The 26,048-nt window shown below is 38.0% G+C and overlaps 1 protein-coding gene across 1 annotated transcript in view; it reads left to right on the top strand.

The window, feature by feature from the left end:
* Nucleotides 1–2,286: 2,286 nt before the first annotated feature.
* Nucleotides 2,287–26,048, top strand: part of SLC9A9 (solute carrier family 9 member A9) — a 210,680-nt gene continuing 186,918 nt past the window's right edge. The window contains exons 1-4 of the mRNA XM_059822852.1: nucleotides 2,287–2,461; nucleotides 12,946–13,148; nucleotides 17,215–17,292; nucleotides 17,906–17,982. Of these exons, the coding sequence (XP_059678835.1) occupies nucleotides 2,287–2,461; nucleotides 12,946–13,148; nucleotides 17,215–17,292; nucleotides 17,906–17,982 (533 nt within the window). The remainder of the gene's footprint in view (nucleotides 2,462–12,945; nucleotides 13,149–17,214; nucleotides 17,293–17,905; nucleotides 17,983–26,048) is intronic.

Below are 26,048 nucleotides of genomic sequence, written 5' to 3'. Positions count from 1 at the left end.
TGCATCAGATTATCTTCTGAGAGAGGGCAGAATTATGACCCTAATTTAGAGAAGGGGAAATGCAGCTTTGGGAAGTTAACACTTAAGCGTTTCAAGTATTTTATACTGCAACTGCTCTAGCAGTAAGACTGAGGAACTCCTTATTGTCTGGTGAGAAATACGGGTTCAGGTAAATTCAAACAAACGGGAATTGAACCTGGTCTCCCAAATCTGAGGTGAATAGTCAATCACTGAGATTCTCAGTATAAAATGACCCCCTTTCACTGTTTTGTGCTTCTTTTCCATTGATTTCATTATAAGCGCCTGCAAATTACCTATTTGACAAAGGTAGCAGAGAACTCTGGTTTTCACAATAAATAAATCTTTGTTTTTCATTGTGATAGGTACTGAATGTGGTTATTTTCAAATTATTTTTGTTTTGCTTTTTTTACTTCCAAGTTGGAGATAGATGGTCAGTCTTACAACAGTAAAGTTGCTGTCATTTCTAAACTGTGAATATGATATCCAAAACAAGTCTTCATTTTTATTTTTCTTCTTCATAAAAGTTATAAGCCTTGGCTATGTGACTAACATTTTAAGAAGAGTTACATCAGTTGTATAATGAAATTGCTACACCTAATTCCCTTATACATTATTTTGTCATTCAAAACACAGTAGTGAATAATTCTCAAAAAATACAGGTTAACATCAAAGCTTTATCCTTACTTGAAATTGAATTGCATGGTTCATTAACTTGGGAAGTATCAGCTGGTTTTTGCCAACTTTTCATCTTACAGAGACTGCATTGATAATCAGTTCAGAAATACAGTTTTGACTTAAATAATCCTGACTATGTTTGCAAATTGTCATGTAAAATTACAAAAAGAACAAGAAAATGAGGGAAACACAAAGGAGAGAAGATAGTGAAACACTGGAGAGGACAGAGTAAAACCAGTGATAGAGATTAAAAAAACATCTGGTAAGCAAAGAGAAAGCATTAATTAGAAAAGAACTAGAAGGAATCTGCTTTTCATACTAAGTGAAAGAAAAAATGAAAACCTGTAAAATGTGATGAAATTAGTTTACACAGAGGACAGAATTGATTGTTTGCCAAGCAAAAATTATTTTAAAATTGTTTGTCATTGTGATAGGTACATTGTAGATTGAAGCAACAGTGCCTCCTTAGGAACACTCATACTATTATGAGCTACAGCCCTGAAATTACTGAGTATGGATATCTAGGTATTTATTTCTATTTTATTCACCTTTGACAAATACCTGACTTGGAATGGATACTGTACAGATTAGTTTAGCCCAAAATGTTTTTAAAAAATAAAATTTTATGAGATAGTGACAAAAATAATGAGAAGATTGTCCTTTTTTAATGAGAAGCAGAATCGGGATTTTTTTTTTTTTCTGATGAAAACGAGTTTATTTTGGAATCCTCCAGTGTAACACATGTATTGCAGCCTTGGGCTCAGACAGAAAAGCTTCTATGAGTATTAGCTATAAATAGTAAGATAATTTCTACTGTTTTTCTGGCTTAGTTGAGTAAAGTAAATGAAAACATGCAAATAGCAGAAATTATAGAAAGTAAATTCCAATGCATTTTATTCAGTTTGATAGGGTTTCTTAAGTGCTTTTAATTCTAGGTAATTGGACCTTCACTTTTACAGAGATCTCTTAGTCTTCCTGCAGGATCAATACAAATTCAAGGCCTAAATCTTGAAATCTTTATTCATTGTTTTGTATTATTCTTCTGTCTTTGCACCATAGTAAAGCATCACCTTTATTCTATGTCGCTTACATTTACAACTGGGAAAGAGGAAAGATTTTTAAACTTTCAAAATATAGTGAAGGTTGCTATGCCATTCTTTAACATCAGGTTTTCCATCTTAAACTATCAAGACAAAATATTATTTTTAGGATTGAGATTATGCTGTAAACTACAGGAACAAACATTATGAACACAGAATAAGTTTTACAACAAAAGTTTAGACATTGACAGAGTCTGAGCCTTGGAGGGGATTTGTGCATCTACAGCTGGAGCAAGCACAGTCCAGCGATGCAACCATCACATTAAAAATGAGACAGGGCAGCTTTAAGAGAGAAACAGGAAGCTGTAACTAGAATCCAGCTGAATTCTGAGCTGGGGCACTTTACCCTGAGGCTGCAAATGAAACAGATGTGCTTGCTGTGAATTTCTGTAATATCTGGACTTTTTTTGTACCAAAGGTGATAACACTTTCCTTCCTGTGATTTTTTTTTTCCTTTTATTTTGCACATATTTTCCATAAAGGGAATGAAATGGAGAAGTTGAAGAAATATGTATCAGTGAAAGATGAAGATCAGTTTTATCATCAGGGAGCTGCGGAGTTGCTAGTCTTCAACTTTCTGCTCATTCTTACAATATTAACAATTTGGTTGTTTAAAAACCATCGATTCCGCTTTCTGCATGAAACTGGAGGAGCTATGCTTTATGGTGAGTATAAATTCAAGTGCCAGCTTAACATGGGACTAGTTGCATATTTATGATCAGGCAGCTGATCTCAAGTGCTGACAAAGCTCAGAAAATGTACTGAATGAAATGTCACCAGCTCCATAACTGTACAGTAAAACTAATAATGTAACAGCATATCTCATGAAGTAGCTAGAGGCTGACTTGTAAGGGAGTGACTATCATGAGCTGGTTATCCTCACAATGTGCAAGTTATGTTCCTCTATGGGCAGACAGCCACTGCATGACACTTTGGGAGTTAGGGAGTTTACTGTTTTCAAAAGAATAAAATGCCCACAGTGAAAGAGATTATTTAATTTGCTTATTTTCCATGCTTGCTTTGCATAACATTCAAAGGTGTTAGACTAAGGAGCCTTGTTGGTACAGCCATGCTGTCTAGTAAGGTTTAAATGATGTTGAGATTTTTCTCTGTGCCTTTGAAAAACAGACTATGAAGAATGCCTCTCTCAAGTCTTCTCTGAATGCTGTCATTGTACTGTAAATTCAGTTTGCCTGTCTAGTTCTAATCTTCTTTTATGAAGCTTTGCAATATTGTGTATCACTTTCACGTAGAAGTTTCTGCTTTGTCCACTGATAAGAGATACTTACTAGTTTAATGGTATACATTTACATGTATAAAGATTTCTCTCATCATTCTCACTTAGTGTTGTTCCGGTTTGAGGAGAGTGTGTGGCTGCCATTTCTGTTACCATAAAACACCTATAGAAGGGTAACACTGTCAAAATGGAAGATACAAATCAACAGCTCAATCATTATGCATATAAATGCCAGCCTGTTTTGACTCAGACTCATTCTATGCACATCACATACCCTAGCAGTGTAATACCCCAAAATACTTTTAAGACTGCATATTCTGAAGAATATTTGTTTATCATAGCACATCACATGCAAAAAACTCTATGGAGGTTCAACTGCAAGCCTGCAACACAAAAGGCAACTGACCCCAGCATTTTGAGAAAAAGGCTTCATTTGCTCTTTCTATATCAAGGATTTTAAGATCATCTCAGTTCCATAGGAGGACTGCAGCTGAAGATCAGAGTCTTCCTTGTATCCCTTTCAAACTATTTCATCAGATAAATTAACTGTGTGAAATTTCAAGAACACAGGTTGTTTCATCTTCTTGGCTCACTTACTATCATCACAAGTGACTTGATACTTGGAAGGAAAGCAAGTAAATAAGAAACTCTTGTGTTAAGCCAGTCACTGAGCCCCTAACACCTGGGTGAGGAAGTCTGTGGGATCTCTTAATTATCTGCCTTGCGTTTATTTTGAAGTTGTGAAAAAGTACTTATTTGATAATATGCCTTTTTTCTAACCTTGAAATCTGTCTCACATAGAAAACACACTTCAACTGAATCCATTGAGACTGAAATACACATCACATGATACTTAGTTAAATGCAATGGTTTTCATTGTTAGACATCACATAGATTGTTGTTTAACAGATTTCTGGGGTACAAGCTACATAACATTACTGAGAATACATTTACTTGTTGTGTTTCTATTAACATCTGTCAAAAGGAAAACCATGAAACACTGTGCGATATATTCATTACGATCAACTTGTAAATTATGACAATGTTTTTCTAATTACATGGGTGACTCTTCTATAGTAGCTTCCTTTACACTCTTTTGCTGTTTCCCATGTGCAGCTGACATTTGTCTAAGATTTAGACAAAAGCCTATGAAAATAGAAATGAAATATTTGTGTAATATTGTATTCCCCCATAAATCAGTATTTAATTAGTTTTAGCTATCTTTTGGTTCTATTTTACTGCCTGCCCAGAACATAATCTGCACATCATGAGGATAACCAGCTCATTATATTCTTTTGATCAGTTAAGAGATTAGTGCTCCAGCAGGACACAGCTTTTGAATTATTGAAACATTCATGAACAAAGGAAACATTCCCATGATTGTAAATAAACTATCTATTTAGTCTTGCATTATTTATGGCAACCTTCAGGCAGGGGAAAAAAGCTTATTCATAGGATCAAAAAGCTGATTATGTCCTTTTTATCCTTAGAAACTTGGGGTATGGGTTTAGGTGTCTTTTCATTGTTGCTATTCTACAATGCTAAAGAAAGTGGAATTTCAGAGGTCATGATAAAGGTGTCAGATCAACAGGCAGCAACTTCAGGAGAAAATCTTCGTGGCACCAAGCACTGACAGTGAGCTAGATGCTGCCCTCACTTACTTTTTGCCTGCATCATCAGAACAATTCTGCTTTATACCTGTTCTGTACAAACCAAAAGTCTCTGTCCTACAATTTGCTTTACTCCAGCTCATTGAGCTATTTGCTCGATATGTGAATAGCAGCACAAGAAACCCATAATTTTGCTTCAAATGATAGAATAAAATGGCCACTTATTTGCAGTCTGTGTCCCACAGCATGATAGATGGGTCTGTATTCCTTATCAAGAAAATGTACCATTAGGTGTACAGGAAAGGATGCAGAAAGTGAAATATGAGGAAGACAAGGGGAAAAAAAACCCACAGAAATACAAAAACAGGAAGAAGTTTTACAGTTACTGCAAAGTGCTGAACAGCCACAAATTGAACACTAGGAACAGCCTGATAGAAAGTTCTATTTAAAGTATAGACCATATAAATGGGTTGGGGGAGCGGGGTGTGTGTGTGGGGGGGGGGTGTCTTGCATAAGCTTTGTACAAAAATGCAGTTTTAGGCTGAATAGTTCCAGCTAAGAAAAATCCCATAGTGGAAAACTATCCATTTAGAAACTTTAAAAACTGAAAAGTAATGTTGGTTTTTTTTATCAAAGCAATGGTTCAACACTAAATATATCTACATTTAAATTAAAAATCTTTCTGCAGTTGCAAAGAAAAAAAAACTTAAAGCATTTAGCATAACCCATAATTAATTCACAAGAATTAATTCAACAGGAATTCAACATTATTTCACAAAAATAAATATGTGTATATATGTATACATAACATTTCAAGGCATTTAGCTTGAAAGTATTTATACACTCAAATTGTTTTGTTTGTTTTGACACCAAACTGAAAAATCACTCACAAACAACAAAAAAGAATACAGACTTACCTGTTTATTCACTCATTCCTTTGTTTTCCAGTATCTCAGAACAAGTTTCTCTGCACACTGTAGCTTGGTTTGACAAACAGACCCCAAATAGTAAACGTCTTGATTTCTGTATATCAAGGAGGCAGGTGAATATGAAAGATTCACTTTGTGCCACCCAGAAAGGGAAGAGCATCCTTTATATATATTATCAGCACAATTTTCTATACAACAACATAGTCAGAATTAGGGTGGTAGATTATCTACACAAGCAGTAACTAAGACTGAATGCCACTTCTCTCAGATAGGAGTAGGTGGCCTCTTAGTACTAGATCCAGTGAAAGACTTACTTAAGTGCCTATTAGCCAACTCCTACAAGGCATGATATCTTTAGATACCTCAAGCATAAAACATTAGGTGCCAAATTCGCCATATAACACATAAGTCACAACCCTCCACTTTAGAGGGGGAATAGCCCAGAGCCAGCACAATGAAAAGCTGAGTGTAAGTATCCAAATTTCTGATCCTCCCCAGAATTTAGGTATCAGGGCTACATACAGGTGCCACCAGTTACCTCTGATTAAGAGGCTAAAGCACTCCTGCAGGTAGGCAGCCAGAATTAAACTTTATCAAAAAACTAACAAACAAAAAAAAACCTCACCACCAATACAATCTGTGCCTTTGGTCTGCTAGGTTAATTAGCAACTTTGGTTGTTCTCAGCTTGAGTAGTTGCCACCCCTAGGGAATGTGTGATACCCATTAGGCTGATTGAAGATGTACCTGCCTTCAGAGTTGTGCTCTGTGGGACTAGTTGATCAGACTAGAAGAGCAACATAAAAAGGATGAGTGATAGAACACAGTCATTGTAGCACTCACAAGAAATGGCTTCATGTTGTAGTAGTTAGAGGGCCTGAAGTTTTGAGGGCATTGGAGGGGTGGGATTAGAGGTCTACCATGCTCTTTTTTTTGCTTCCCTCCAATTGTTCAGCTCTTGGCAGGTGTGCAATGGGAAAGCTGACTCACAGTAGCCCTTCCTCAGCCTCTTCTGAGGATCCCATGCAGCATGTTTGGAAGTGAGGCACGTATCAGAGTACTTGATTCAACTTTGGTGGAGGTGTCTAATGATTAGGCAATATGATTCTAACGCCTCCTAAATCCATTATGCTTCTGTGGAATAATTGTAGTTTCCTTCTGAATCTGTGTTCTGAGTACCCCTGCTACCTCAAAGGCAGCAATGGACTAACAAGTCCCAGAAAGAGGACTCTCTAGCCCTCAATAAAATAATGAAGAGTACTTCTTTGTCTTCCTGACCACAACATTCATAATGAAGAGAGATTGTCAAGATTCATAGGAAAGCATGGGAAAATCATGGTCAAGGCAGAAACTGACATTTTGTAGTGGGTAGATGAAGAGAGGAATAGCATTCTTAAGGCAAACAAAGAAATTTGGAAGAAATTCTAAAATATTTGGGAAAATCAAGTAATGGCTAAAACTGCATCCCTAAGTGTCATTATTGAGGAAGACATTTAACAGGTAACTAGATAAAATCCTGGAGAAAGAACAGTCCTGTTTAGCTCAGGAGTTTGGCATGAGTGACTTAAGAAATCCCTTCCAATGCTTTCATCTATGATTAAGGATTTTATCCTGCTTCCACAGAAGAAGTTGGAAAACCTGCATTGCCTTCAGTTGAAACATGACTGAGCTCTACTTAGAGGGAGGTTTTAATGTAAGATCTTACTTCAAAGGACAATTGCGACTTTTTTAAAGAAATCTGTAATATTACAGATATATTACAGCACCCCTGTACTCGGCGCTGGTGAGGCCGCACCTCGAATACTGTGTTCAGTTTTGGGCCCCTCACTACAAGACGGACATTGAAGTGCTGGAGCGTGTCCAGAGAAGGGCAACGAAGCTGGTGAGGGGTCTGGAGCACAAGTGTGATGAGGAGCAGCTGAGGGAACTGGGGTTGTTCAGTCTGGAGAAGAGGAGGCTCAGGGGAGACCTTATCGCTCTCTACAATTACCTGAAAGGAGGTTGCAGAGTGGTGGGTGTTGGCCTCTTCTCCCAAGTGACGAGTGACAGGACAAGAGGAAATGGCCTCAAGTTGCGCCAGGGAGGTTTAGACTCGATATTAGGAAAAAATTCTTTACTGAGAGAGTGGTGAGACACTGGAATAAACTGCCCAGGGAAGTGGTGGAGTCACCATCCCTGCAGGTGTTCAAGGAACATGTTGACGAGGCATTGTGGGACACGGTTTAATGGGCATGGTGGTGTTTGTTGGTTGATGGTTGGACTTGATGATCTTACAGGTCTTTTCCAACCTTTGTGATTCTGTGATTCTGTGATTAGTTACACCCTTTTCTGTTTCAATCCTTCATTTAAATAAATGTGCCTAAAATATGAACTAAAGGAAGCCTTCATACTAGTTTTGAAGGAACATATCTTAAATAAGGGGAAGCTGAGATGAAAACATTTATAATTGGATTTGGACTCCTAGAATACAAGATAGGTACTCTACTTTGTCCTAGTACACTCAAGTTTAGCTTTGCGTAAGAGTGTGCATTTACAATTACCTACATCCTTAACTGATTTAATACTGTTTGAAACTTTTTTATTTATGCTAATCAATACCTTAGTATAATACCTACTTGTGATATCAGGTAATGGATACAGCATCATTCCTGACTCATCTTCAGGGAGTTTTAAATGCTGGGTCACGTCAATCCCAAGCACAAATACAGGCTGGGCAGAGGATGGACTGAGAGCAGCCCTGAGGAGAAGGACTTGGGGGTGTTGGTTGACAAGAAGCCCAACATGACCCAGCAGTGTGTGCTTGCAGCCCAGAAAGCCAATCGTATCCTGGGCTGCATCAAAAGAAATGTGACCAGCAAGTCGAGGGAAGTGATTCTCCCCCTCTACTCTGCTCTCGTGAGACCCCACCTGGAGTACTACCTTCAGCTCTGGGGCCCCCAACATAAGAAGGACATGGACCTGTTGGAGCAAGTCCAGAGAAGGGCCACAAAGATGATCAGAGGGATGGAGCACCTCTCCTATGAGGACAGGCTGAGAGAGTTGAGGTTTTGCAGCCTGGAGAAGAGAAGGCTCTGGGGAGACCTTATAGCAGCCTTCCAGTACCTGAAGGGGCCTACAAGAAAGCTGGAGAGGAACTTTTTACAAGGGCATGTAGTGACAGGACAAGGGGTAAGGGCTTTAAGCTAAAAGAGGACAGATTTAGATTAGGTATTAGGAAGAAATTCTTCCCCATGAGGGTGGTGAGGCACTGGAACAGGCTGCCCAGAGAGTTGTGGATGCCCCAAGCCTGGAAGCGTTCAAGGCCGGGTTGGACAGGGCTTTGAGCAACTTGGTCTAGTGGAAGGTGTCCCTGTCCATGGCAGGGGGGTTGGAACTAGATGGTCTTTAAGGTCCCTTCCCACACAAACAATTCTATGCTTCTATGAATTCCTAGACTTACATGGTAAAGAAAGGCTTTCTGTGCATGACACTGTGAGACCAGAACTATTTGTACAGAAGGTATATTTATATTTTTACATACCAAAGTCCATAGAACTTTGTGAGAAAATTTTCATGTTTAATTTTTCTGCCACAAAACACTGATTGCAAGGAAATTAGAAATTATTAGGTTTTTTTCATAGTAGATTCATCCAAATTGTATTTCCCAAATGTTGTTTTTTTTCCTTTAAATGAACTATAAAGAATGTTTCAGAAGATATATTACAAAAGCATGATTTCAGTTTGGAAGGGGGAGTAGTGGAAAGGAGCGTACATTACACACCTATTTGAAAATTAATTATTTCTATTAGAATATGATCTGGGCCCCTGAATTCTATCATGAAAGAAATGTTATATAATGATTTAAAGCAGAAAGTGCATTCCATAAATGATACACCTACTAACATATTAAATACACTCTTCCCAGATTTTTAATCCACTGTGGGTTTTATATAGGGTCTTTGGCACATTTATTATTGCTGAAGGAAGAATACAATCCCATCACTTATATTGACTCTTGCAATATAGTGTAGAGATAGCAATTGTCTTTGTCTGAACCTTCCATAGAGCATTTGAGAATATTCCGAATTGACGCATCATTATGGATCCCATCCACATTTTGTTCAAATTTAATACATTATAGAATTTCCTTGAGAGCTACAAGGACCTTAAAGCCCCATTGATGCCCTGAGAATATCAATTGTTAGAATCTTCTCTAATGTAATTTCTCCAACATGTGTATGCTGTTGGATACTCTCAAAATTTCCTGTTCTTTCATTATCATTTCATTATTTGTGTGGCTCTGTACATTACTCGGATCTGGACTCTGTCAGAGGATAAGATCTAAAGCTGGTAGAAGAAAACCCAAAAGGCAAACTTGAATTCCAGTTGTAAATCTCAGTCAGTGTTGATCTTTATTTTTCTACAGCTACTGTGGTCGTATTTTTTAAAATATTCCTTTTCTGCAAATGGATTTATTTATGCTCAAGAGCTATCTTGCAGGACTAGGATCTACAATATTTGCATTTGTTTCCATTCCAGAAAATTCCTACAGAGGCAGTTTGAGAGTACAGCTGAAGATAACATACCTTCTCAGAATACAGAATAAGAACAGTCCTCTATTCCTAGTCTAAACTTGACAGTACAGGTTGAAGCAATTTGCTCTTGAACAATTCAATGCAATTGCATTACTATAATTGAGAACATTCTTTTTCATTTTTAAAACTATCAGACAGAATTTGTTTCAAAGTGTATGATATATTAGCCAATATAACACACATAGTAGGACTCTCAGAATGTTGTAGGTCACAGTAGTCCACCTGGCTGTACAATAGAGATTGTAAAGGCAATGGCAGCTGGTCTCCACTGATCTCCCTTGAGCAGTTCCATGTTGCCATTCTGAAAGTTATTATGTGTGCAAACCATGTTAAGAGTTACACTTCAAAGGCTAAAAAATAAATCAGAAGAACTCTCAATAATAGGATTTAAACTCTTATTTTTAAAATCACTTTCATGTTTTTAGCTCTTCATTCATAATTTTTGAGCTCTCAGTTAAAAACAGTGCTATTTCCTTAAAGGCTTGTCTTTCATACGCAGCAAGAAGATTGTTACTTGTACCAATAAGAATGATGCTCATTGTTGCTGATATAACAGAAACAAGGCTAGTAGAAAAAAAGATTGCTGTCCTACATAATTTTGGAAGACATAGTATGAGGGTCTAGGTAAAACTATCCAGAACAGGGCAGGTTAATATGACAGAGGCTGTAAACGAACAGGTAAATGTTAGAGACCAGGAAATGCAGCAATACAAGAAGCTGGGCAAGCACAGGGATAATGAGGGACATACAGGGGAATTTGGTAAGCAGACAGAGAATGCAGAAGGAAAGAAAAGGGAAATGAAAGAGGAATGATGGGATGGGTGAACAGGTTGTAACAGCACATTCGTCTAACACAACACTTCTTTCTCCTGACTATTCGAAACCTATTCCATCTTGTGACCTGATACTGATTCTAGCGAACTGTGTTGCCAAATATTCCTGTTCTTGAGTAGTCTTTTTCTGCCAGTGTCCTTGCACAGGCATTGGGGGACATCTGCAAAATATTTCTGTTACTTGAGCTGATTAAGCCTATGTAATACCTGGTAACAGAAGTGCAACAGAGGCTATAGTTTAAAACATTGAGTGATAGGAACAAAAATGGTAAAGGAAAAACTAAAAGTTTTCTATGCCAGAGAATGAGAAGGAAACATCAAGTATCGTCCAAGCATCAAATGAAGTTGAATTTTTAATGTATTTTAAATTGAATTTGAAAATGAAATATGTGGTTCTTCTAGAGGAAATCTAATAAAAGTAAGATCAAAACCCTGCCTGTTTTAACTAATTAATGGTTTCCCAGGTTCTGACTCATGATTTTGGACATCTGGGGCTGACCACTGTAGAAGTCATATTTCACAGTAGCACGTGCAGTGCTTGCTTCCCTTTTCCCATACGTGCTTTCCCCTAAAATTTTGAGGAATCCTGTCTTTTACTACAGCTAGATTTATTATCTGATTTATTGCACAAATGCTGTATAACTCAAGAAAGTGGCCTTGGGATTTTCTACTGCTTACCTAAATCTTCTACCATTTAAAGAAGCCAACTATACTAAACAATAGATACAAAAGAAGCATAAATGCATATGCCTGCTAAACAAGTAATACAGCTGTTATTCTGTTGTAGCATCAGTCTAGAAAGCTACAAACTTGCCTTACATGTATGCTAGAAATCCATAGTTCAGCGAGTCTCTGTTAGGGGAAAATGTGACAATAACAAAGACATCCTGTTTATCTCTGTAGTCATTTATGATCACTTTTATCACCAGGGCATCTGATTACTGAATAAAACTTAAACTTTAACATCATATTTTTCAAATGCTTAGCAGCTGTTTCCTGTAATTTAATTGCTTTCTTATCCTTCATTAGTAAGTATATCTACCTAGATGTTTAGAGGTCTTCCATCAATATTTAATCTGAGTATTCTTAGCATTTTATGAATGTGTTCATAATTAGTAACTGTAAAGCTGTTCATCATATACATGGGACTTAAAGCACATAGGACATAAAAGAAGCATGGAAATTAAATTTCAAACCAAATCCAAGTCTCTGAGGGTGGAAATAATCTCAATAATGTTATCTACCTAAATATTACTCACCTCTCCTGAAGTAATCATGCAAGCTCCCACTAGAGCCAGCAGAAAGAAGTGTACCTTCCAGCAGACAATTGCAGAAGTACATTTTCCTCTCTGTTAACTGTAAAGGGAGCCAAAATGTCTCTCTTAGGTAAGAGTCCTAAATTGTAGATAATCAAATTAATTAATCCCAGTCTTAATCTTCCTTTCCTTCTTCCTGCTTTTATTTTCCCATGTTTATACAGTCTCAAAAATACAGTCTTCTACAGAAAGCAGAATGTGCCTGAGGATACTGTGTCAGAGTTTTGCCCCCATGAATGAAGTGTGTAAAATCACCAAAAGCACAGCTCATTTTTGTATGCTCAGTACAGCACATTAGTTATGCAGGCATCCCTCTTCTCTACGTATCTATTGAAAATGCAGCGGTTGAGCAACTCAGTTACTAACTGTATCAGAATGATTCCAGCAACTGGATCACAAAAATAGGAGTACAACTGAGCATATGTCAAACCAACATCTGTATTCTGATGAAATGACCATTTTTGGAAGAATAGTTTATGGTCATCCATGAAGTATTGAGTGAGGTGTACCTCTGTGAAGGTGGAAACACTGAGAAAGTGGTGTCTTAGCTTTAATAGAGTTCATTTTTCTCCAAATCAGTATTTGTGTAGCATCAGATACTTAAAAGTACCTGAATCTCTTTGGTTTTGTTTTTGTTTTCTTTATTTTCCAGGCCTTGTAATGGGATTAATTATACGATATGCAACAAAAGCATCAGACATTGAAAGTGGGACTGTTTATGAATGTGAAAAGCTGAAATCTGGGCCATCCACTCTACTTATTAATATAACTAATCAGGTCTATGAGTATCAATACAAAAGAGAGATCAGCCACCACAATGTCAATGGTCACCAGGGCAATGCAATGCTTCAAAAGGTAAAACCTGTCTTATTTTTGTTCTAAACTGTGTAAGATATTTCTTTTATTTATACCCTTGAGAGAGGAAAACAAGTTTCAAGCTAAAATGCGACACAGAAAGAGAGAGGCTATTCTGAATTTAGGGCAAGTGAGGAAGGAGAACAGGAACAGAAATAAGGTACAGTAGAAACCTGACTGTCATTTAGCATAAACTGGCTGTATGTGTGCAGAATAGTTGCCTGAACTCTCTAGATGACAGTCCCACCTCCTGCAGACACTGAGTTCACTTGCAGGTGAAGCTGTTACCTTGAATTCATCGCCACCAAAACTTTATACACCCCACTGATATCTTTATTTGTCCTCTGTCTTAAAAGTGACTTGCTCTGGCATAATGCATGGGAGGTTTACCTCCTATATACAGAAAAGGTAACTATAAACTCTAAACATTTTATGAAATATAAACTTGTAAATATGTAAACTTCCATAGATAAGTGGGGTTTTTATAGCGCTTAAATTCATTACAACATTCTTATATATTCATTCACTACTGGAGTGGTCCTCAGAAGAGATTTCACAGGCTATCCCCAAGCTTGGGGAGTCAGCATTGTAGTAATTCAGGCTGGATGCAAAAAGGGAAGTGTGGGAGGAAGTTTACAGTCTTTTACAGTGTCATGGCCTTTTCTGTTTTCCAGTATATAAAAATAAAAATATTTTACTTTGTTAGTGTATTCTTTCCCCTCCCTTGCAATATTTACTTCTTGTAACATTCACTTCCTTAAAAAATGACAGCAATTTAAGGAACTCATGAGTGCAGAGGGGCTTTTTAAAATCTGGATTTTGTGCTCAAAGATATCACATATTCACCTGAAATTCCTAAGTCCTTACCAGTGTTTTTTTTACAATATTGTAATATATTATTTTGCTTTTTTCCAAGTATTATTGTTTATCTAGCACAGTAATACATGTTCCTGTGTATTATAGTGGTTATCATTATAAAAACTTTTAAGTTATGCTTAGAATGTACACTGCAGAACTCAGCAGAATTAGGATTTAACCATCTGCTCAAATTCCTTGCTGATGTCACACCATTGTGTGCCCATCTGTCCTTACTGCCAGATTCTTGCCATTCTCAGAAAGAACTGCACTGTCAAGGACTATTAGAGCTGTGGTGGGTGGAGACAGGAAAATACAGTGGCAGTCAGACTAGTCAGATTTTGCTGAATCTTCATCCTTTTTCCTGCTAGTTGGTTGCAAGAGCTTTGTCTTAGTCAAAGTGTGTGTTTAGTTTTCAAGGCATATGTACTAATCCATTACATTTTAACATCTCCATCAAACCTGGTATACTGAAGCTGACTTGTGTTATGGGAGAGGAGCACTATCTCACACAGAAGTTTCTGTTGCCCTTACAGGGGATTGCTCAATCTTCTTTCCATAGTCTCACTTTGCTGGAAGATTCTTAAAAGTCTCAACTGTGAATTGTGGGTTTCTCTATGTTACTGGAGAGGCCTCAGCCTGCCTGGATTTTCACTCCTTTTTCCTTTAAAATTATCTGGCAAATGCCCTCTTAAAAAGAAAATAAATAAACAAGGAAATAGGGAGGAATTCAACAGTATTTAGGAGACAATAACAATGCCTGGCAGCCTTCCTGAATGGCAAAAGCACTAACATAAAAAACAGAAAACATGATCACACCATGCTGTGGTTTTTGTAGAACTGTAATTCCCTTTTGACCTCAGTATAAGAGTTTACTAAGTGCGTTTATCAGAAAGAATAGACTGTGCCATGACTTACAAACATGTACCCTCTAGAACATGGTTTTGAACAATAAAACATGCAGTCAGGATTTCTGATGCCTATGGAAAAATATTTTAATGTATTATTTGCTCAATTAATTCCAAAACTCACATTTGAGGCTGTTAGTTCATAAGTGAAGAAAATTCGTTTTCTATCATGTTTTCAATGAAGGTACCAGCATAGCTAAAGTTGCTGGCACATTATTTGCCAGCTATTTTTTTCCGACTTTATAATTCAAAGTAAGCAGAATGGAAAAAAAGGCTGAGCTCTCACTTCCTGCTTATCAAATCAAGCTGTCTGTTAGTAAGAAGACAGAAGTAATTTTGTAGGCATACCTTACTCTTTTGAAGCTAAATAATTAATCTAGAATGCTGTAGCTTTAAAATACTACTTTATCTGAACAAAGGAGCTGCAAGCCATTGCGTTAATTACATCCTGTCTCTTTTAAGAGTATTGGTATAATATAGCCTGCTGACAGAACAGCAAACAGTACACAGCCTTATTTAAATATTTTTTTCTCAAGAAATGCTGTGATTTTAAACAGAATTCTGTTTTATTGAAAGCTACTTGTCATGAAGTGCAGTGACTGAATGTTGTCGTTGGTCTCTCTGTGCAAATATGAACAGTGTACCAACAACACTTGGAATAAGAACTTTTTGCCTTGCCTAACATCATCCTCATTCTAGCATTACTTTGAAAATGTTAATGGGTATTTTATAAACTGTTTCTGGGTGTTGTAGAAACAAAAATGAGTGTTTCACATGAATGGGGCTGACATTACACAGGCATTTCAGTGTAACAAACTGCATAACAGAGGATGAAGTGGTGTCTGCTGCTGTGCCAGCCACTGGCTTGGAGCAGGAACCACGAAGGGAGTAACCCAGTAGCATACCTTCAGTTCTGAAAGCAAATAGCACCTTAGCTCTGTCTTTGCAGAAAATCCAGTTAGTCTTTGCAGAATGGCTGAATCTAGTCCTTAGCTTATTGAGGATATAAGGAAACCTCTTTGCCTATAAAACAGATACAAGATATGTAGGCAATAGGACAGCGTTAGTGCCTCTGAGATTTCATAACACAGTGATATGTTGCATCTTCAGTAACACAGAGATAGATAACTGTCACCAGAAGAAAATTCCAGTTTCATTGCCATGACCATATGACTTAGAATGTCAGCACATATAGAAATAGAAAAAACAGCAAGGAACTGAGGATGTTACTGGTAAATTAAGTGAGCTGCTAATAATTAAGGCCATCACAAAACCCTCAAATCAAAATCTGGAAGAAAAGGCTTTATGCCATTTGTGAATTTCATATCTGTGTAGGCAGTCCTTTTGCCAAAAAGGACAATTCGTGCTTTGCTACACTTACATTCTGTTAGGAAGTAGAAATAGCTAGTTGCTGTGGAAAGTGTAGAGCTTGTTTTGTTGCAGTCAGGCCAAAACTGATTAACTGGATTCGATCAATTATATTTTGCGAAATGTGTTACAATGGAAATGATGCTAGAGAAGCAGTCAGCAGATTTATTGAGAGACTTTAGGACAATAGAAACCTGTGCTGGCAGGTTAGCAGAACTGATTATACAATTATAGTTTAATGAGTTATGTCGCATCTGAGCTACATTACCTAGCCACATGAATGCTCCTTGCCTGCTAAAAATGTGAGGTAAAATATATTTTTGATCACTTTTAGGTTAAATCAAGTCATGAAGATGGTCAAAGTGTGCACAGTTTTCATGTGCAGTAGTTCAAGAAAGCACATATTATCTGACAGCCAGTAGTTCATTAAGCAACATTAGCAAGCTCTGTCTGTGCCTAAATAGATATGCTTCAAAGGAAACATTACATTGGTATTGGTAGTGTAGGCCTTTTCGTTTATCACCACTCTGTACGAGGGGAATCGAGGCACAACACTGATGATGTGCCTTTCCTAAAACTGAACAGGAAGTTTGTGTCTGAATCAGGTATTAAGCCATGAGACTGTCAAATTGGATGTCTGGTAGTGCAGATACTTATTATCACAGGTAACGCTGCTTGTATGTGTTCCCTGTAAAATATTGCATGACTGATTTCCTTCTTTAAGGAATACTTTTCAAGTAGTAGTTTACATATATAAGCAGTAAGGAACTACACATTAATACTTGTAAGAAAAAAACTCAGAATAACATTCTGGCCTGCAGACACTGAAGCTGATCCAGAGATTAATCCTAATAAGAAGTTACAATTAAAACCTATCCTATCAAATTAAATGCTACTTTATTTGTCCTTACCCTCTCTTTTGTCCTTTCTGACAGATGACATTTGATCCTTCCATCTTCTTCAACATTTTGCTGCCACCCATTATATTTCATGCTGGATATAGTTTAAAGAAGGTATGTGTCTCTTCCTTGTATTACAAAAGTGACTGAATGTGATTGCTACTTTGTAGATCCAACAGACCAGTGACAGAGAAAAGAATCAGTTAACAATTATGTTGCATGGGAAGAACTTGACAGGAATGGAAGCAAATGAAAGATGCATGGACCTCATTCTGCTCCCTTTCTGCATCTGTGCAAAGATTTGATTGTGCAGTTTATAACACTTGGACATTCCTGTTTTCAGAAGAGACCATTTTGAATCTGGTGACACTGCATACAGGCAGCAGCCTGTCTGTGTTTTATATACTGCATGATCAGGACTTTGTTCAAGAGATGGGGTTATGGTACTGTTTGCATCAGATATTTTCAGTGTGAACTTCTGTTATGATCCTGAAGCATCTGGCTGGATACATAAAAGAGGGAATTTTGGTGGCATTCCACCAGGCAAAAAATGAATTATGTTTAACTGTATTTTCCAAAATAACTGATGTAGCCTTTATTGTTTGATCTTATATTTGAGATATGGGTTGTAACGAATGGCACTTCTAGATGCAGTGTTTCAACTTGGTCTGAATGTCCTTTTATTGACTGTATTACAAAGGACTTTTTTCCAAACTTTTCTCCCCAGAGACATTTTTTTCGTAACTTAGGATCGATTTTAACCTACGCCTTCTTGGGAACTGCCATCTCCTGCATTGTCATAGGGTAAGTAAATGCCTTCTGCTATTGTTGCTGAAGTCATTATTAGTGCTTGGTATTTTTTTCAATTAAAATCTAAACTGTAGAAAGAATTGCGGACCCTGATGGTCAATATACTTCACAATTTGTGTAAGAGATAAAGTAATTACTTATCAGGGAATGCTGAGATGGAAAAAGTAAAACTCTTGGATAGTAAGAACTGTCCAGGGCATTCAGGAAATTGTGTCCTTCATTTCTGGCCTGTGACTGATATAAGTATTTTGCAGACGACATCAAGTTGGGCAGGAATGTTGATCTGCTTGAGGGTAGGAAGGCTCTGCAGAGGGATCTGGACAGGCTGGATCGATGGACCGAGGCCAGTTGTATGAGGTTTCTCATACATGTATGAATTGTATAAGGAATTCTGGTTAGAAGCATGGAATTTCAATCGAGAGAATGGTTCTGTTTCTCAGGACAGATGTTTAAAGCTACAGGGTTGTAGAAAGCAGTTCATACTTCACAGAATCACAGAATCACAAAGGTTGGAAAAGACCTGTAAGATCATCAAGTCCAACCATCAACCCAACACCACCATGCCCATTAAACCATGTCCCACAATGCCTTGTCCACACGTTCCTTGAACACCTGCAGGGATGGTGACTCCACCACTTCCCTGGTCAGCTTATTCCAGTGTTTCACCACTCTCTCAGTAAAGAAATTTTTCCTAATATCCAGCCTGATACTCCCCTGGCGCAACTTGAGGCCATTTCCTCTTGTCCTGTCGCTAGTCACTTGGGAGAAGAGACCAACACCCACCTCTCTGCAACCCCCTTTCAGGTAATTGTAGTGAGTGATAAGGTCTCCCCTGAGCCTCCTCTTCTCCAGGCTAAACAACCCCAGTTCCCTCAGCCGCTCCTCATAAGACTTGTGCTCCAGACCCCTCACCAGCTTCGTTGCCCTTCTCTGGACACGCTCCAGCACCTCAATGTCCGTCTTGTAGTGAGGGGCCCAAAACTGAACACAGTATTCAAGGTGCGGCCTCACCATATATGAATATAATATACTCATATTCATATTCATATATCTAATATGAATATGAAGCATGTTTGCATAATGTACACACCCAGATAAGGATGAGATAATGAGTGCATGAAGAAGAAAGATGATATAAAAACTGTACTGAAGGGAAGTAAAAATAAGTCCTAAAAGAAAAACATGTCCTAAGAGGGAAGGGATGAAGAGCTATAGTTGTTTTTACAAAAGAAAGGACAGAACCCTGAGGTACTTCTAGATTGCATTGCCGTAGACAAATATTTTGTGCATAGGTATGAATAAACATGTGCTTACTTTTTATTAAATATGTACAACACATATACATGTACAGTACATCAATATACATAGGCTTAGACTCTGTATTTGCAGCCCCTCATTGGGACTGTGGTCTTCCTGCCTGAGTGAATTACAAAGCACCCCATTGTGAACTCCTCCTGTGGGGCTCGCTGTAGTGACAGGGTACAGTCTATGACAAAGAAGGACCAGACCTCTCTTTGTAAACCAGATACAGTTGTGAAATATCGTTAATAAAGAACAGGAACATCATTTGGATTGTTGCAAGCTCTTAGAGTGCTAAAAAGTTGCCATGGAACACACTGCTACAATGGTACCTGTCTCCTCTTTGCAAACCTTTGCTTTTGTGTGAAAGGCTGTCTTCTGGAATCAAGAAGGAGGAACTGTGTGGAATTTGAGTGAAAAGGCTATAATCAGTTATTCTCATTGAGGGCAGGGGAAGGATGGGTGAGAGGGACTGCTCTAAGGAATGCCTGCCCATGTTAGCTGTAATGCTGTCCTCAGCCACTTAACACACACGCAAGTTATAGTAATTCACAAGATCTCCCAGCTAGGCCAAATTACGCCCTTTGCACCAAGTCTAACTAGCAAGGATCCATGCAGAGAGATCCCATGAGGGAAAGGAGAAATTCCCCCACTCCAAGCCATATCAACTGCAGAACTGCTGAAGTTGTCCCCTTCATGGTGTCTGCTGACTCTGGGTCTGCATGATATAAGATCATATAAGATCCAGTCTCTCAACAGATCTTTTATCTGCTAGTGGTTCCAGCTTCCCATCTCCTGAAGAACAGTGTGTGATGATCAGTGAGACAGCTCTTTACTCCTAAGAAAAATTGTACAGGTTAAGTCTCTCACAAGCTTTCTCTGATACAGGGTGGGCAGTCTCTTGCTGTAGCAGACTACTTGAGTTTCATAGACTCAGAGAATAATTTAGGTTGGAAGCAATGTCTGGATGTCTGCAGTCCAACCTCCTAATAAATGCATGACTGACTTCAAATTTAAATACAGTTGCTCAGGGCCCTGTCCGACTGAGTTCTGAATATCTCCAAGAATGTGAATTCCACTGGCTTTCTGGGAAACCTGTTCCAGTCTTAACCACCCTCACTACAAAGATTGTTTTTCTGTATATCCAATTGGAATTTCCCTTGCTTCACCTTGTAACCATTGCCTCCCATCCTTTCACTATGCAATCATCAGAAGGTGGCTTCATCTTCTCTATAACCACCTATTAGTTGAAGACAGCAGTTAGCTTCCCTCCAAGTTAGAAGAGAAAGCTAAGCTACTTTTCTCCAGGCTGAAATAACTCATCCCTTTGTCTCTTCTCATATGTCATGCCTATCAGCCCCTTAATTATCTTGGTGGTTCTCTGCTGGACTGTCTCCTATCATTCTTTCTTGTACTGGGGGTGCGAAACTGCACACATTATTCCAGATGCCACCTCACAAGTGCAAAGAAGAAGAGACTTATCACTTGTCTTGACTTGCTGACTACATTTCCATGAATGCAACCTGGTTTGCAGTTAGCCTTCATAGCTGCAATTATGAAGTCCACTTCTGACTCATGCTCAACTTGAGATCCTCCAGGACCCTGGGGTTTTTCTGCACATAGCTATCTAGCCAGTCATGCTCCTGTGTGACTGTTGCATGGGGTTATTTCATCTTTGCAATATGCATCTAGATATTAGCTGTACATTAATGACCGACTGTAAGTTGAAGCAGCAATGAGCTGGTGCCCATGAAAACTGGGCTGCTGAAAAATTAAACAAACACCTGCCCCCTCTTGCTTTTTTTGGGTTTTTTTTTTACCTTTTAGGAAGAAGCAGGGAGAAGGGCCTAACTTTAGCTTCTGCAAGGAATAGTGTTCTCTCCCCTTAGGTTTTATTTGTAATAAACTGTGCTATCTGATGGAATGCATGTTCCAGAATTGATGTCTGTGATAGATACTTTCAATTTTGATAATGGAAGAGTGCTCAAGTATTTGCAAAAATCTTGATACTATGGTAACAACCTGTCAAAGCAATGTATGAGGTACCGAGTGGCAGGCGGAGTAGAAAGATTCGCATTTTTTTTCCCCTCCTGAAATCATCTTGATTTCTTAGATCAGCATTCTCAGTGCCAGCCTAGGGCCAAGATGCCTGTGCACAGGAGCATTGACTTCATAAAGTTGGCCTTATCTGTGATTTTTGATTCAGTTTCACTTGGGTTCTCTCCAATTGCAATGCCAAAACCACATTCTAGATATTCAGAATGCAGCATGTTTGCAGTTACTTACTCATATTTTTCCAGCCTGCCTAGTATGTTTGGCAAGGCCTAATTTTTCTGGAATTTAAAGCTCTTTTACTGTGCAACTCAAATAGCAAATGTATTTGCAGACAACTTAAGCAAAGTTTGATCCGTCTTTGTGGCTGCAGTGAGAATTTTGCTTGAATAAAGCTGAGATAAAAAATAGGGTTTGGATCAGAAAAAAATAGAGTAATTGTAGTTTAAAGACAGTGAAGTTAAGAACTACAAGCAGCTGATAATACTGCTGTTAGGAAGAGTCATTCCAAGATCATCACTATTTTAAGGGGAAAGATGTAGGTGTTTACATTAGCTACTCAGTTTGCATAGCCTTCTCTGGCTGGAGAGGTAGGACTTCCATATTCCAATTAGTGCCAAAGTTGGTTGGTTTGGTCCGATTAATTCCAGTACAAGTCTGTGAGCACATGGATGCTTGCTTTAGAATAAGCATATCAGATTGTTTCACGGTAATCAGTGCTTAAAAGTGAACTTCTAATTAAAAAAAAACACCTAGAATCAAAATATTTCTTTTATGCATCTGTGTTTAACTGCAGTGACTAACAGTTTGGACAAAGAAGTCTCTTCTTCTTACATTTAAAGTAAAGTGTAAGGAATAAGTCATCATACTTGATTCTCACAGGCAGTCAGGAATCATTTCTCTTGCCATTCCTCACCAGTCTACAAATGAATATTCAAATGTTTCTTGCATATGATCACTAAAAGCTGAGATTATATAATAAGATACAATAATTATAAAATATAATAATAATTTATAATTCTTTCTTTCAAAAACTGAATCTTAAATGGTTTTGTTTAAAAACTGGAACATTCTTTTGGTTTTATACACACACATACTCCTACATAAATATATAACAGAGAAGGAAAGATATATCAAGAAATACCAAATACCACTCCAAATATTTTTCAGAAAAAAAGGCATGAGATTGGGTTTTCCATCATAATGTTTCTAAAGAAGTAGACATTTTCCATTCAAATGTCTGTGGTATCGAGATTCCATCATCATGTGAAAATGTTTTTTCTTCACTCTTAACTACACACTTTTAACAGCCCCTCTTTGTGCCTCCTAAAGAAGGAAGGGGTGGGCTAAATTAATAACAGCGTTGCTAAAAAGCAGCAGTAGCAAGAAGTGCTCAACTTTTCTTTACACTGTTTACATGGGAATGGTGCATCCTGGCGTAACTCAACAGTCAAAGATTTAGTTCTCTCATGAGTATAAATACTTCTAAAGGTTAGGAGACAAATTCCTTCCACTGGCATACCATTTAAACAGACTATTTACAATTAATCATTTTTAGTAGAAAACAGTCTTTCGAAACAAAAAAAAAAGTTACTGTTTTTGTGTGTGCGTGGTGTATCCATTTCCTCCTGAAAAGTTAGTTTATTTCACGACTTTCTTCTCAACAACAACCTTCTTCTCTGGCCTCATAGTAACATGAGACAGGACTATTGATACTGATATATTGATATACTGATATATTGACATATTCTCAGGTGACCCAGGTTCCCTCTCTCATTAAGCATGCAGCAGCGCACACCTGAAAGGTTAAGCATAAAATAGTTTCATTTACTGAGCACTGCATGACTCTGTGGCTTTTGTTTTTTTTATTATTATTTTCATAGATATTTCAGTAGTCTGGCAAATGCTAGATGGATGTTTAGTTAGGTTATAGGTATGTTCTGTATTACTTTCTGACTGAAGCTTAATGGAATCTACAAACGGGGTCTGCTGTTGTGAAACAGTAATGAGCTTATAATCTGACTATTCTTTCTCATCTGAGGGCTATGGATATACTTTATAACTTGGAAACTAAACACTTGTAGCTATGTGCAGAGCAAAACCAAGTGTTGTTTGGCTTGAATCTACTGTACAGTGCTATGGGATTCTTCTGGATTTTGGAAACTGTTTCTGCGAGGACAAATGGGGCCAGGTTAAGGGTAACACAAAAAATATCTCTGTTACAGAGCTCTCCATAAACTAAGGAAATATCTTTATAAGGATTATCTGCTGCTACACAACCTAAGCTCTTGCCTTCAAGGATGATCATTTTTGTATTAATTCAGAATTAGTTCATGTACAAGGAAAGTAGTATTTTTTTCTAATTAAAATATTGGATTCTACCGCATGTTCCCACCAAATGATGCAAAAAAGCCCCAGGTCCATCTTTCCTCCACACGCCACCTGTAAATAGCAAATGCTATTCACCTCCCCACAGGCAAGAATAAAAGCTTTATTTTTGGTACAAACAGAAACTGGTGAGGGGGAGTGTTGAAGTATCTTGGTGCTGTAGAGATTAACTGAGGGAGAAAGAGGGAAAAATTATACATAGACCATTTGCCCTTCCCAGTGATAAAACCCCCTGAACATCAGAAGTCTGGCTTTAATAATTTCTGTTAATCTTTTGAAGCCAGATATTCAGCCTATGACTGGAAATAAAGACAAAACTAGTAAGCAGACATTCATTGGAATGTAGTATAACTTTTCTAAGAGTGTAATACCTGTGTTGATACCCTTTTTTGGTCTTTCGGCTACTTTCATGTCCCATCTTGGAGTGAATGTAGGGGTTTTCTTTCAGTCATGAGGCAGTATTGCACCATTTTTGCATTGACTTGAGGAAAATCAACAGGCACGATTTAGCTGAAAAATCAAGCTAAGTCTCTCCAGAGTTCTCCAAAGAAGGCAACCTAACACTGAGCCCTGCTGAAAGCAGCCTAACACTGAAAAGAATTGGTGTGTTTAGTTGTTAGTGTGCAGCTCAGTGCCCCAAGGCAGTAGCTTTGGTTCTGTGGTGAGCCCAAATCTAAAATAATTCTGTTGCAGTCTGTGGAGTTGCAAACTGCAACTCACAGCTGCAGTTGCAAGGGGTAGTTCCTGCTTATCACTTTTGTTTAAAGGTGTTTGGTGAATCCAAAATGGGTTAGTAAAGTATGAGTTTAGAGAAGCTTGCCAATATACACCCACTATGATATCTGGGTGTAGGAATTTTGCAAAGGGAGTAAAAAAGGGAAGAGGCATTCTCTTAGACATAACTCTCAGAGAGTTCTAGCAGTTCTAAAAGTTAAAAAGTAGTAAAAAAAGCCTCTAATTTGCATGACTTGTCAACTTATGGATAAGAAGCTGTGTTAAATCAAGACACTGATAGAAAATAGTGTTTCCCAGACCACTAACACCCACACGGAACTGAAAGTTCTTCCAAGAGTACTTTGATGCATTCAAGTATGTGTGTTGCTGCAAGTTCAGTCAGAATTTGTAGCTATTTCGCAATAAACATCTGACATTGTTTACTGCAGCAGAGTTGATCATGCAGAAAACACAGTTTTTCGTCTCATAAACAGATGTGGTGAACAGCAGGGTGTAATTATTTGTATCTTCCGGAAGAACCCCCCAGCATACTAAAGATATTGAGAGAAATGTATTACAGGGAACACTAGAGGTGTGGGACTGCACAGGCAAACAGAACCTGGAATACTAGGAGACTCATCTAAAATCAAAATGATGTTTAATTTGGTATTTGATACCCAGTAGGCTCTCCAGGAATCCAGCAAAAATTTTAAAACATGTACTCTTCTGAAAAACATGCAAATGGCATTTGCTGCAAAACAGCAAAAGCACTTGAGTCTTGATATTTCCCAAGAAGAAACACCACACCAGAGGGAAGAGTTTGTTTGGGGGGGTTTTTTGATTTTTGTTTTTTGGGGGTTTTTTTACAAAGTTTCTTCCCAGTTGCCTTGGAAGTTGAAGTTTTTTACTGCAGGAATGAATACTTTTGGATAGATGTCCTTATGTTTCTTCCCTGATCTTCATGGATCCTTTTAAGAATTGACACCCAATGTAGTCTCCTAAGACTGCCATCCCCTATTTGGCTATAGACTACCTATACACCTGTGCAACCCAGCTTATTTGGCTGCAGCATCATTTGGAAGTCTCAAGTTTGCAAGACTACTCTTGCAGTCTCTATATAAACTTTCAGGGAAAACATCTTTACAGAGCTTGTGAAATGGAAAATATTCATCCTTTCTGGCACCATATTCTGACAGTCCACTGCCATTCTCAGAAGTACATACCCTCTTCCCAGAACAATTCCAGGCTACAGAGGAGATGAAAGCAGAAGGAGAAGGAGGTATAATGACTCTGGTGTACTTGTTCTTTTCCCATCTCTTACAGATATTCTTCCACACTGCATGAGAAACCTACATGCAAAGCATATGACTGAGGAAGGTATCAATACTTCAAACCATGCTATGCATTGCTTCAGGCTATACATAACTGTATGGCTCTACCAGGTAGTGATCCATGCCACACATCCTTCTGAATCAAGATGGGCAATGACATGACCTCTCTCATGTACACAGGAACTTGTGAATTGGTTGCAAAGTGCTTTGAGCTGCTTCAGGGTGAAAGGTGTAACAGAAATTTAAAACAGAGGAGGAAAATCCTATTCTACTTCA

This window comes from Gavia stellata, chromosome 11 (genome assembly GCF_030936135.1).
Source record: "Gavia stellata isolate bGavSte3 chromosome 11, bGavSte3.hap2, whole genome shotgun sequence".
Lineage (NCBI taxonomy): Eukaryota > Metazoa > Chordata > Aves > Gaviiformes > Gaviidae > Gavia > Gavia stellata.
The sequence above is the reverse complement of the archived record's forward strand: the minus strand, read 5'-3'. Positions and strand labels throughout refer to the sequence as shown.